At 36.5% G+C, this 14214-nt stretch overlaps 1 protein-coding gene across 12 annotated transcripts in view; it reads right to left on the minus strand.

Moving 5' to 3' along the window:
* Positions 1–14214, minus strand: part of ASPH (aspartate beta-hydroxylase) — a 223839-nt gene that overhangs the window by 154725 nt on the left and 54900 nt on the right. For 10 of the 12 annotated variants that reach the window (XM_074386682.1, XM_074386681.1, XM_074386687.1 and 7 more), the window contains one exon: positions 633–725. In XM_074386682.1, coding sequence (XP_074242783.1) covers positions 633–725 — 93 coding nt within the window. Of the gene's footprint in view, positions 1–632; positions 726–3179; positions 12242–14214 lie in introns of those variants that run through there. The other 2 variants (XM_010346056.3, XM_010346057.3) reach the window with 1 other exon arrangement.

A 14214-nucleotide genomic window follows, 5' to 3' on the forward strand; every position in this document is an offset into this window, starting at 1 on the left:
TTTCAGTAAATATGTGGTGTCGTTCCTTACATTTCCAATAGGTGGCATAAGAAAACCAGAGTTTCAGAGATTGTATTAGATTTACTAATTTATTAAAATATTTCATGACTTTCCTACCTATAGGTCATAGGCTTTGGGGTAATTACACAGATGCTTGATTTGTGAATCCATGTAGACACAAACCAAGCTCCATACATGACCTCAGGGAGGTTTGGAAAGTCTTTTAAGATAGAGACCTTCATATAAAAAAGACTGAGAAACCACTAGATCGACTCTATTAAATCACATGCCAAATGATAACACTAGTGTGGAATTGTGTGTATTCTTACTTTCAAGGTAATGTAATACAATAGTGCTAGAAATTGGAATCAAGAAACAACATTTCAGTTCATGATGTTCCTGTGTCGTCTTGGACAAAGAACAACTACCTTAGATGTTAAAAATTAAAATTATCCTGTGCCGATTTCTACTAGAAAAAACTAAGTTTACTATATAATTTCAGAAGAGGAAAAAAAAATAGTTAATTATTCTGTAAACAACGTGAATTCCAGGTAAAACATGATTCTGTAAACAAGGATACCTGTCAGGCTCTGGCACACCTGGGTGAGACTCAAGGATGAGAACAAGCTTACCTGTCTCCATGGGAGCCTGCTCCTCGGGCTCAGCGTGTGGCTCAGCCTCTTCTGGTGGGACTGCTGGCTCTGAAGTAGATCTCTCTTTAAGTCCTGCATTTTTTTATTCACAAAGTTAACTTGAGTTTTGTGGGGTTTTCTGACATACTAAACCAGGAAAAATAATATTCTCAAACATGTCACAAGTAATTAATGTTGCTAATTACTTATTGCAAGTAATTAATAGTTTCTAGAATTATGTGCTTAAAAATTGAGGTAGGAAATAGTTTGCTCTTTAACTTCACGTGAGCTTTTAACATCTCTTTGTCTAAGTTAGCTTTTCACTTCAAATTAAACCAAAATCTTTGTTTAAATTTTCATGATCCTCTAAAATCGTCACGTCTAAACCTGCCAAAAGTTTCATATGAGTTCAAGCTCCTTTTGTGTTCATACAGGATTAATTAATTCCTAAGTCCCAAAGTTTGAATTCAGCAATGAGGCAACTGAGAAGGACTTGAACTTTTTGTTATTCAGGTACACTCCATGTTTTCACTGATAAAACTATTTATTCTACGAGAAAAATAGTTAAAAAGGAAAAGAAAGCATACATATCTATTTATAATCTTCTAAGGGAAACCCCTACAAGTAATCATTATTCTACAACAGCTAAAATACATCAAAATTTAAAGGTTCTTCTTCCTTTTATAAGTCCTAAGGAAAATAAGATATCAGGGTAAATTAACATGAAAACTGATTTTGAAGTGAAGAGCAGTCTAAAATCTATTAAGTTCATTATTTGAAGTTATTTGATATTATACATGTGGAACATTAAAATAGGTCCTCAGTTAAATACAACTATTTAGAAAACAGCTCAATTCAAGAGTTTGAAGATTCTGTTTGCTGATCCTGGACTCCTCCTGACCTCATTCAGAATCTCCTACCAAGCGTTGTCACTAAAGGGAATGCTCTGTGCATGGACAGCCTGCGGGCAGCAGGAAGGTCAAGGTGACATGAGAAGCAGTGTTCTAATCTTAAGCAGCTCTGTGCAGCTCATGTATGCACACTAGTGTGGTCTCTCCATTTTTCTCTTATTGACAAAAACATACACATTCCTCTTCCCAAACCTTAAAAGAAACAGAGACAGAAACACACGACCCTGCCGTATCACTTCCATTTCCTCTAGTTACCATTTGCAACACTACTTCCACACAAAACTTACCACCAGTACACCTCACACCAACACATACAATTAGCTGTATTTTACACCTAAGTTACCTCTAACTGTACGACAGATTGCAAAGGGATTATACACAGGTCTTAACTGTAGTTCAAGTTCAGGGAGGAGTGGGTAGAGACGAAGGCCAAGTAAAGGAGATCACATTTCAAATTCAAATTTAGGGCTGCCCTCCTTTTTCCCACTTCATTTTTACATCCCTCAACTGTTAATGAAACAGGTATGGAACGATTCATTGTCAAGTTCTGCTGCATGAATAAGAAAAAGCTTAAGAATCATAAGAATCGAGTAATTTATCTTTGCACTGTCAGCACGTCAGCTGACACCTGGCACATAGCAATTGCTCAGTGAACACTTGCTGAAGGGCTGAATACACCCAGTGGTGTAACTACACTGCTAAGTCTAAATGACTGTGGAGATTCCCTGCAGGGCCAAGGCTTCTTAGCTGGACTCCAGTAGCTGAGTGCTCACATCAGCATTTCTGGGATCAGTATTTCTCTACTCCTATGTACCAGAGATCCACATTTCTGCTCGAGCATCCACCATTTCAGTTTGCCACGAGTCTAGCTTGCCTGAGACACTCCCAGCTGATGTCTGCTGTCCTGGAATTACTTCACTCTCAAAACTAATTGTCTGGATGAAAAATTACAGGGTCACCTTTCACTAACCTCACTTGTAACAGGCTCTCAAACTATGTTCCATGTGCTATACAAGCAATGAAATATTTTCCCAATAAAGATTTAAATTGCCTAAAAATCCCATTCTTGATGATTTTGAAGTTTCATTTGAAAAAAAATTCTAATGCTGTGTTCAAATACTACTAGTATACCAATATTCTGACATACAGTGCCCCCGAGAGTCAGCTTTCTTTAACTCAATCTGAACTTATTTGTCTCTAAAATTGAAATTGCAAAACATATGAAAAACAGGAGAAAGCAAAAGTACTTCGCAAAAAATACTGAGGTTTTTTTGCCCTGTCCAAAGTGGCAGGTGAATCATAAAATCATTAATACCTGGTCATAGCTATTTCTGGAGATGAAATCAGCACAAAAATAAACTATACTGTAAACTTCAAAGAAGCTGAGATCATATTGGTATATCTCCTCCTCTAGACTTTTATAAACTTTTTAAAACTTAACAAAAACATGTTCTAGAGTGTAATTGCTTTAACAACCCATATGGAAGAATTTGCCAGAATAGCTTTTATTTCAGGATTTCCAAAAAGATTTTTTTTTGCAACCCAAACTCATTTTAGTTCTAAAATTTGAGAAAATAAAGCAAGCAACAATAAATCAAGAAAAGTAAATGCTTATAAGCTCAATTCAGTCAAAGGAAAGGTTTTCAAAATGGATTTATTATGAGGTACAAGTGGCAAAGATGTAGCAATGAAATAAATCTTCAAAATTAGGTTATGACATGAGATGTGTCAGTTCTGATGTTCCTGGGGCTGCATTTAACAAAATGCCAGCTTACAATGGTTGAGCAGGAAGGAAATTTATCATCTAACTAAACATGAAGTGTAGAGGCGGCTGGCTCACAGGGCCGAGCTTCATCCTTAGGCTGGCAATCAGAGCTCCTGAGCTGCAAGCTTCTTTTTCAGACAAGGCGATGTCCAGAAGCAAAAGGACCATCTCTTGCTCTGTTTCTTAGGCTTGAGGAAATCTTTTCCAGAGGTTGCTGACAGTCTTCCCTTTCAATGTTTATCATCAGGACTGGGACCCACTTCCATTCCTACGCTGGCGAAAGGAACAGGGTGCCCACTGCTGCCTTCCAGTCATTACAGGGTGAACAGAAATTGCCAGTCCACAGCAATGGCCACAACATGATTTGGAAAATACACTAATTCCCCCAAAACATACCTTAGTTTTAGTTCTTTAGGCTCATCAGATGCACCTATTAATTCAAGGAACCATTCTATAATAAATGATAATAACATACCTACCTTCCAGAGGAGAGAGCAATTTAAAAAATAAGAAACATGGACCGGGTGTGGTGGCTCACACCTGTCATCCAGCACTTTGGGAGGCCAAGGCGGACAGATCACAAGGGCAGGAGTTCGAGATCAGCCTGGCCAATATGGTGAAACTCTGTCTCTACTAAAAATACAAAAAAAAAAAAAAAAAAAATAGCCAGGTATGGTGGCACACATACGTAATCCAGGCTATTCAGGAGGCTGAGGTGGAAGAATTGCTTGAACCTGAGAAGCGGAGGTTGTGATGAGCTGAGATGACACCAGTGCACTAGAGCCTGGGAGACAGAGCGAGACTCTGTCTCAAAAAAATAAAAATAAGAAACATGAACTATTTAGAGTATATTGGATGGGGACAAAGGTACAGAAAAGACATGGAAAAGGGTGAACATTAGGTAAAAGTGAGGGTGGGAACTATTCGTAATACTTTGGCAAAAGGACTCACTGATAATACGTGAACAGACCCTGAGGAAATCAGGGCTTTGGCTATGTAAGTTTCATCTGTGTTTCAGGTAGGGAACAGCAAGTACAGTCATGTGTTGCTCAACAACAGGGATACATACTGAGAAATGTTTGCTGAAATGTACCATTAGGAAATTTCACCATTGTGGGAACATCACGGTGTGCCTAGGCAAACTTAGAAGGTATAGCCTGCCACACACCTAGACGATATGCAATATCCTATTGTTCCCAGGCTACAAAACCGTACAGCATGTACTGTACTGAATATTGCAGACAACTGTAACACAAAGTACTTGTGTATCAACACAGAAAAGATACAGTATAAATATGGTACTATGATTATCATACATGCAGTCCATCCTTAACCAAAACGTTACCATGATGCATGTGACTGTACAAAATTCCTCAACTGGGAACATATGTGGTGCCAAGGAGAAGAAAGGTGGCTGAGGCACCAGGAGAGGTGTGCATTTCAGAAAGGCCCTGGATGCTGGATCCCAGGACTGTGACTTGAGGGAACATGAAGTATTTACTTCTCATGAGAGTTGGAAGGAAGCCACTCCCCCAACAAAACCTGGGGAACAATTATAAACTTACTTTGTTTCATAGAAGTTCATACACGTAGCCAATAAAAAGCTGAGAAGTTTTTTTAAAATTAGTGTTTTAATCTTTGGTTTACTAATTCAAAGGTGTACAGATGAAGGAAAATGTATCCATACCAATCCGGGTTACCCTGGCTATGGTTATTTGTGAAGGGTAATTGCTCAGAAGTGGTACTGTTTCAATTGCAAGCAGTCTAGCAGTATAAATCAATTTACCCCCAGATTAAGGCTCACAGGTATATGAAATTTGAGAAATATTCTAGAAAATCAATACGCCAGAAAGGTATGCATACTAGGTAACCATGCCAATCCTTGTTGTTGCTCCTGGCTTGTATAATCAGTGAATACAGAACTTTCTTAGTTTACCAACAGCAGTCCCAGAACTTATCAAAATTCTGAGACTACCAGGTACTCAAAGCTACCCCATGATACGCAGTAAGAGCCATTCCAGATTCAAAGCATCTTTACATAACATAAGATGGACAGACAGATTTCAAACAGACATAAATTACAAGAGAATGAAACACTGGCAATACGGTTCCCAAGAGCCTGGTTTCAGCACCAATGAATGGATTCCACAAACACTCAAGAGAGTGGATTCATAAAAAATGCAATTAAAGGGCATGCAACTCAACATGGTGTGTAAGAGTTTGGGCACCTGGCATAAGAGGATGTCTTTGAATTCCATGTCAGTGTTAACCACAGCTACACTTTTTGGTTTCCACAAATGCAGAAAGAGGACAAAACAGGACCCCTCAGAAGGGCTTTAAGTATTAAATGAGATAAGTATTTTTCCAAAAATTTACCTTTTATTCTAAAAAAAAAAAATCTTTAAACTCTCTTCCTGCCCACCTCTTGCACACATACACACAGCAACATATACAGTTACAGGCAACTTCCAAGGTAGTTGAAACACTGCAATTATTGAACAATCTTTTGGGTTCTTTAAAAACACACACAGTTTTATTCTTCCTAATATTCTTCAACAGTATATACAGACCTTAAATTTTTTAGATGATTTGTTTTGTATATTCCCCATTCAATAACCAAACATTGAATGCCTATTAGTGTCAGTTACCAGGACAGGTGCTGGAGACAACTCGTAGTCTGACAGCAAAGTCCAGAAATGAGGCAAGGTGATGAGTGTGGTAACAGAAGTGTGCCAAGTGCAGCCACTTGGGAGGGGCAGAGATGTCTGAGTGCAGAGGTGATGACTGGGTTGGGTCCCATGGGAGAGACACAGGCAGCCCACCACACAGAGCGGGAGCACGTTCTAGGTGGAGGGACTAGCAGGCCGTACTGACAGTCATTCTAGTCTCATTACTTTCTCCCTTGGTCCCTTGTTTATTTCATAGCATTTCACTGCAGGGATAGCAGCCACCTAATCTCTTGTATCCCCATGCCTTGTCCAGTCCTTGGCATGCTGCAGATACTCAGAAATATTAGCTGAGTCAATAAATAGAACTATAGACACAGCATGTTGGTATTATACAATTATCAAAAATAACAATGGCTTTAAGTATAGATTATCTTCTTCTAATAGGACACGAGAAGTAATATATAAGGCACAGAAGATGGAAACGACAGGCAGACCTCTATGACATATGCATACCTGACTTAATATGGAGCAATAAATAGATACAAAAAGTGAAATCAAGTGGGGTATTAAATGAAAACAAAGAAAAAAGAAACGGATGACTTTCTGCTTTGTATGGCTTACAGAGTTCTTCTAGAAATTGATTCCTATCGAAAAATGACAGCCAAACAAGGAATAAACATTTAGCTTATGCAATTATATTCTTAGGCAAATGGAGAAGAAAGGGTAAGAGACAAAAGATTGTTATTGAGGAATCTTTCAGATCAGCCCAAACAAGATTTTCATAAAAATAATCTTATGGGTCTGCTATATAACACTCATCCTTTAGTTTCCTAAACACAAAAACTCTCATTTTAAACAGAACAGGGGCAAAATGGAGAGAGCTTAACAACAAAATAAACTTCATTACCTGATATCTAAATGGCAACATTTATTATTATGTCAGCATTCTCTTGCATTCTTTCAGTGGTCTAAAATTATTGTTTCACCAAATAATTGTTTGGAATAAGATCTCTCTCTTCTCCACAGCTTTTTTCTTTTAATTTTTAAATATAATTTCGACTTCTATTTAGATTCAAGGAGCACATGCGCAGGTTTGTTCCATGGGTATATCGTGTGATATTGAAATTTAGAATATGAATGATTCCATCATACAGGTAGTGAGCATAGTACCTAACAGTTTTTCAACCCTTGTCTCCCTCTCTCCCCTCTCTAGAAGCTCTAGTGTCTTGTTTCCAACTTTATACCCATGAGTACCCAATGTTTAGGTACACACCTTCATTTTCTGAAACATCTATTTCGGCCCATCCCATTCACCTCTCTGTATTTGGGCAGGGGAAGAAGAAGAAACGGGATGGGTAGAAAAAGGGGAACCAAACTCCATCATCTGCCTGCTTTCAGTGCAGATGAAGAGTGGTGTATAAACACCTATTCCTGCCCTGCACCAATTCCTCCTCCTTCTAGTGAAAACACACTAACTTCCTTAGGGGAATCCAATTTTTCTTCACCCCACAGTTTAAGGTGGGCACTCACATATCCCAGGGTGTCAGCAATCACAGCTCTCTTATCCGCTACTCCATAAGGAGTTAGGGTTGAAGATGAACACATGAGACTGTGCCTGAGAAGGAAGCCAACATTCCTGAGAGTCCACAGACAGAGGCTAAGAACATTGTTTGAGCGCCTAGATCCAGCATAACAAAAGAAAAAAGCCAAAATTACCCCTGGGCTTTACAATCATGGGAGCCAATCCATGGTTTTTTGTCCATGTAAGGTATCTGAATGAATTTAATACCATGGATGTAACTGAAGAAATTCAGAAGTAAAACTAAATATATTCCTAATATTCCAAGGAAGAATGATAAATGCATTTTACATAGAAACATAGTTACACTAAGACTTGAAGAACTGGATATTAGAATTAAGTAAATTTGTGTGTACCAGACAGAAAAAAAATCTGAAGACCATAAAATCACATCTATGGAAAAAATGTGCTCTGAATACGAAACAAACATATGTTTTCCACAATTAGGCTGATTATTATTAGGCTTATTGATTGTACCATATACTTGATATTACAGTTTATTTCATAACTTTTTTCTAGCCTTTATATCTTGCATTTTTATATTGTCACAATATTCTTTTAAAAACTAGACATTCTTATGGCTTCACACATGTGTAGCATTTATAATTATTTGCATTTGCCCCCTCAATGATCTCAGCAGAATAAATCAGGCTCCAATATACTCATTTCACAAAGACACATTCACTACAAAGGATAAATGACTTAAACATTTGTTTTGCAATCTGTTTGTTGACAGAAGTAGGAATAGGAATCGGTTTCAGTGCTTCCAAGTTTTGAACCCCTGACTGAGACATCTTGGCTGAATTATTACTATTATTATTCTACCAATGAAAAAGGGAAAGTGAATGCTGAACAACGTGCCAGCTGTTTACACACAAGCAACATCAGCCAGTTCCCACCACCACCTTGAGGACCAGCATTGCCTTCAATTTACAAATGAGGAAAACAACCATTTCCAAGATGCATTTTACAATGAAATATTCTGAGCAATCAATTTTGAGAATTATTACCAATGAGCATTAACAGGAGAAGAAACAATTGAGGACACAGGAAAAAGAAATCAGTATCAGGAGATATAGCCTAAGTCACCAGACCCATTTCAAATTAAAAATGATTCTTGTTTACTCCCTGTTTTTTCAATGCAAGTGTCTATAGAGAATTTTTATTATCCACGTATTATTACCAGAACCTCTGAAGTTACAAACTTGCATAGCTAAGTGGGTCATAATACAAAATATTCTCAATCACCTATAGAATTAACACAAGTTGTCCCCTGGATTAACTCAAGTGTTCATGCTGATTGATTTATATCAATTTCTTCATCAGTCTCTCTCTCACTGTGAAACTTTGAGAGGATCATCTATATACAATGCAAATCACATTGTATACAATGCAAATATACAATGCAAGTACACTTTTAGTAAAAATGTACTAAAAGTACATTTTTAGTACTTAATTTCCCCAAGTCTTCCCAAAAACAACATCTGACTCCCAGCTACTTATTATGAATTTTTTGTCCCTGATGTAGCTGGCTTATTTAAAAACATAATCTTTCTGGTTTTAATTAAACTTAGAAAACAATATGAAGCAAACGATACAGAAATAACAATCTATTGAATACAAAATGTAAAACAGAGTGCCAAACATGATTTTAACCCACTAATCACAACTGAGAGCTGGTTTTGATTTAGCCGAAGCTTAAGTACTAATGCAGTTGGATAAAGTGTGACTTTGACATGAATAAGTCAGTTGAAACATTTACAAAAAGAAAGACAAGAGAAAGAAACAAGAGGGAAAGCAGAGAGAAGGAAAAAAATAAATCAAGTTCTAGTGTACAAGTGCTTTTAAAGATCTTTAAATGTTTTAGTTGAGGTGTTTTAATTCTTGAGCTAACAGTCAAAGAAGAAATCAACAATATAGCCAAAACATTTTGAAGTACTTTACTAAATAGCAATAGACAATTCTTATGTGCTTATGATGATCAGGTTATTCCAAAATATTTTCACTCATTTGTATGGAATTTAGTATTTATGCATTTTCTGCGCCATAGCCATATAACTTAAAATCTAAGATAAATATTGCTAGACTGCTTCAACAAACTCACTTATAATTGTTTGCCCTTCTTCAAAGAAGAACAAAATCTTTAGACAAAATAGCACTTAAAGTTTTATACATTAAAAAACCATTCCATTTACCTCAGGAGAAAGATCTAATACCAAGATATGGTTTGAGAATCAGACAACTTTCATATGCCTGGGGGACACGTTCCTGCTTCTGGGTCTGTCCAGTTCTCAAAGCCTCACTTTCTTGTCCCAGAAGCCCTACGTTTGATGAAGTCTGGGTGGGACCCACTCAACTCCCACTCCAGAGCTTTGTGCACAAGTGTGCACCTGGGAAGACTCACCATCCTTGACTACAAAAATGGTCCCAGATGTTCACCAGGCTTAGCCAGGCCACCAGGAATTCTCTCTCCCAGAGGCATCTGCATTGGGTTTGGTAAACTGGAAAGGCTGGTCTGGAGCCTGCCGAGGGCCATCTTGGTTATCAAGTGATATCGTCTCCAAATAGAGTAAGTCTGGCAGAAACCAGCACAGTTAAGACCTACAGAGTGAGCTAAGAAGAAAAAGAGCTCTGATTCCAGCTCTGGACTTGGTATCTAGTCATCTGAAGTTAGTGCCCTGTATCTGCCAAACAAAGCAGCCATAAAATTCCCTTTTTGGTTTACTACGTTGTTGTAATCTACAAAAATGGCAAAATCCTGACTAACCAAAACATAAAACTCCAAGTTATCACATTATAATAGCTTTGGCCCTTAGCTTTTAAGCAGTAAAATAACAGGATTATATTAAAGATATTAGATATTCTCTAGGATTTCATCTCTGTTATATAATTCTATTAAGTTGAAATTTCTGTCAACTAAATGTTGTAAAGTATTTGACTTTAGTAAAAGGTGTTAACATAAGATGTACAATACATTTAGAAATATTTACACTTAAGTGTACTCACTTCTGAGTTGAAATATCTTTAAGCCAAAAACCTCTATTTTTAAGATCTTCATAAAAAAGTGAAGAAACCTTTTTTAAAAAATAAAATCATTGGGGTAGGATTTTTGATTCTAGTATTAAGAACTTACTTAAAAATTAAATCTTTGTGGTAGCATTTTTATTCTGTTAATAAAGTTAACAATAACAGAATTAAAAATGCTACACAAACAATTTATCATAAACTAACTGCATTTCACAGTAGTCACAATTAGATACATAATATTCGAGGCACAGAATAGTACAAATCATTTGTAGAATTGGATTTCTCACTAAAACTTCACTTTATTAAATATTTTCTAAGATGTTAAATTCTGACCTCTAGAGATTTCATTTGCAATTCCTTAGAAGTGGTAAATAATGACACAATCAAATATGAAAAATGTATGCCATTCAACCAAAATAATGGAAAAACTGTGATATAAAATGAAAGTACATCCTAATCTGAAATAATTAAAACTTTTCTATAGTTAGTCTAAGAGTACAAAGGTATCATAAATAAAAGTGTTCTGAGATTTTTCTTCTAAATACAATTATCCCTTTTATTCATGGCTATGGCCAGAGTTCCCCGAGCAGTTTATGTGGCACACACGAAGCACTAAGTATGTGTTGGATGACAGAAAGGTGGCGTGGTTGTAGGGAGGTCAGGAGTGAGAAGTATGCAAGAGTGAGGGGCAGGGGTGAGGTGAGGAGCGAAGGAAACCAGAAAGTAAAAGACTTGGGAAGGTTAACTAGAAAAGGGGAGAGAAGAGGGAAAAGAGAAAGAACCTATGAAAAGCCTGAAAGGCTGGAAAGGGAGGAACTCAGGGAAGGAGGTGGCACATGAGCCTGGGGAGGTGCCTGCAAAAAAACAGGGAAGTAGGAAGTGGAAGGAGGGAAAAAACAAAGGACAAATCTTATCTCCCTGAGTATTTAGCACACTTGAAAAAGTTACACGGTATTCTGCACAGAAATAATATTTAAAATCTTAATATTCTTAATGTCAATTATTCAATATAACACATAAAAATTCATGATACATATGCATTTGCCTGAACACATGATCAATAAATACAAGCTATTACATCATATTCTATGACATATTTTTAAAATGTTTTCATGTTTAGAAGCATGAGACGGTATATTTAAATTTCAGATAATTTACTTGCTCAGCACCAATAATACATTCAATGGCTAATTTACACACCTTCACCAACCAGAGCAATACTACATTTTCCATGCTTTTCCATAACAAATTGTCATCTGGAACATGCCCATGTTCTGGGACAATGATGCCAGAGCTTTAGGAGTTTCTTTTCTGGTTATTTCCCTTTGTTAAGTGAGCGTATCTGGTAGAACTTCTACTTTCCTTTCTGTCATCTTTGTCTCTGGATGCCATTTTACTAGAAACATCTTTTATATTTGTTGATTTTTTCCTATTTTCCTTGGTTTTAGCACTTTTTTCTAGGTCCACTTTCTCTTTTTCTCTGTCCTTTTTACCCTTAGGAGACTCCTTCCGGGACAGGTCTCCGTCAGCAATTTTCTTATCCTTTCCATCATCCCCTTTTTCCTTCTTCCCCTTTTTTCTCTCTTCGTCCTTACTTTCCTTCCTTGACTCAGGTTTCCCTTTTTCCTTCTTGAGCTCTTCTTTAGTGAGTTCTTTAACTTTCAGATTTTCCAATTAAAGGAAAAAAGCTTTATTGACAGGATCTCTTAATCACAGAACAGGAAGTTAGTGAAAAGGTATTCTCTTTTTATCTCTTCACACACAGGAAATGCACATTCAGAAAGTTACTTTCATTTACTAGTCTTTATATGGTTAAAAACAGATGCAAACCTCTATAAAATATCAACTATTAAACAATGCTAGGAGCTTGTCAACTTTCCCATCTTGAAATACAGTATGACTTGCCTTAAAACAACATTAGCATGCACTATTATAAAACCGAGCGCACCACGAAGGCAGTAGTGTACACAAAGTACTAACTCACACTTCATAACTATAATGACATAATTAAAGGAACACTGGCAACATAAGAACAAATTTTTCATAATTCATGAAAACATATACAAAGATAATTTAAAATGTTTCGCTCCAACAAAAAAGTATTTCCTTAAAACAAATGTGCTTCTTTGAAAACAAATGTATGTAAATATTAAATATAATTTCATTTTCTTAGTTTACTAGGCAAAAAAAACTGTCATGTATATGAAATTTTTAAATCATTATCTATAGTATTTAAAAGGACAAATCAGAATTCCCTTTTTGCTTTTATGTATCATGAAATCAGTATTCCTTTAAGTATGTTTCCCTGTTAATTTATGTAGAGCCACTCAAGCTAACACACGTCTTCTATGTTCATAGCGTTGTCAGAGCAATTAAATGAAACACACAGCTAATTCCAAATCTCATGGAAGGTACTGCTTTCAACTTGCTTTATGTAAAGTTTAATAAAGCAGTTAGCAAAAGCTCTGAATTTCACCTGTTTGAACTCTCATGAGGAAATCATAAGGTGTTTACATTACCACATTTAAGCAGAAACAAAGAAAATGAAATATTTCTTTAATAAAATGTGGAAGATGTTTTTGCCCATCAAAATCATGTAAAACTTATATAGCACAAAGGATTTTCAAAATGAGCATCAGATGTGCAGTGCTCACTAAAAGTACTCTTTCTAGGCTAATAAAATCTTGATTAACAGATTAAAATATCACATAGGCTTTTTCTATTAATTGAATTTGCTGGTGATCAACCAGGAGATTCTTCAGTTCTTCCTAAAAAAAATCTTATTAAAGTCTTCTAAGAATACAGAATAGTATTCATTCAGGGCCATGCTCTGAGTCTTCATTCTATTTCAATGCTGTTTGAATAGTAACATAGATGCTGGCATTGCAAGAGTATAATGCATGTGCAATGCTTGTCTTAGTCTGCACATCGCTTTTTAAAAATTCAGTCTTTAATGTTTAATTTGCTTCTCTAGATCAAGAAGTAAAATATTTTATTGTCAATTTGTTTCATCATTATTTACGTAAAAATAAGATGGTGAAAACTGTTTTCAGCCTCAGAAATTACGTATTCAGGTGGGAAAGGTTAAACCATTAAAAGTTCCTGATCTGGCCAGGCATGGTGGCTCACATCTGTAATCCCAGCACTTTGGGAGGTGGAGGCAGGCAGATCACCTGAGGCCAGGAGTTTGAGACCAGCCTGACCGACAAGAGAAACTCTGTCTCTACTAAAAATACAAAAATTAACCAGGCATGGTGGTGTATGCCTATAATCCCAGCTACTTGGGAGGCTGAGGCAGGGGAATCACTTGAACCCAGGAGGCAGAGGTTGTGGTGAGCTGAGATTGTGCCAATGCACTCCAGCCTAGGTGACAAGAACAAAACTCTGTCTCAAAAATAAAATATAATAAAATAAAATACAAAAGTTCCTGATCTCAAAAATATAAATCACAAAACTCTGTGAATCAGTCTCATCTGTTCATATTTCACCAAAAAAAACTACAAACAATATGCCAAGCACTTGAAATGATTACAAGAATATCACAAGCTTATAAAGAAAAACATGCACATCCCCCATGCCTCTCCCCACAAAGAATATGATCACTAACATATGAACAAGAATAACCACTGGC

This window comes from Saimiri boliviensis, chromosome 15 (assembly GCF_048565385.1).
Source record: "Saimiri boliviensis isolate mSaiBol1 chromosome 15, mSaiBol1.pri, whole genome shotgun sequence".
NCBI lineage: Eukaryota > Metazoa > Chordata > Mammalia > Primates > Cebidae > Saimiri > Saimiri boliviensis.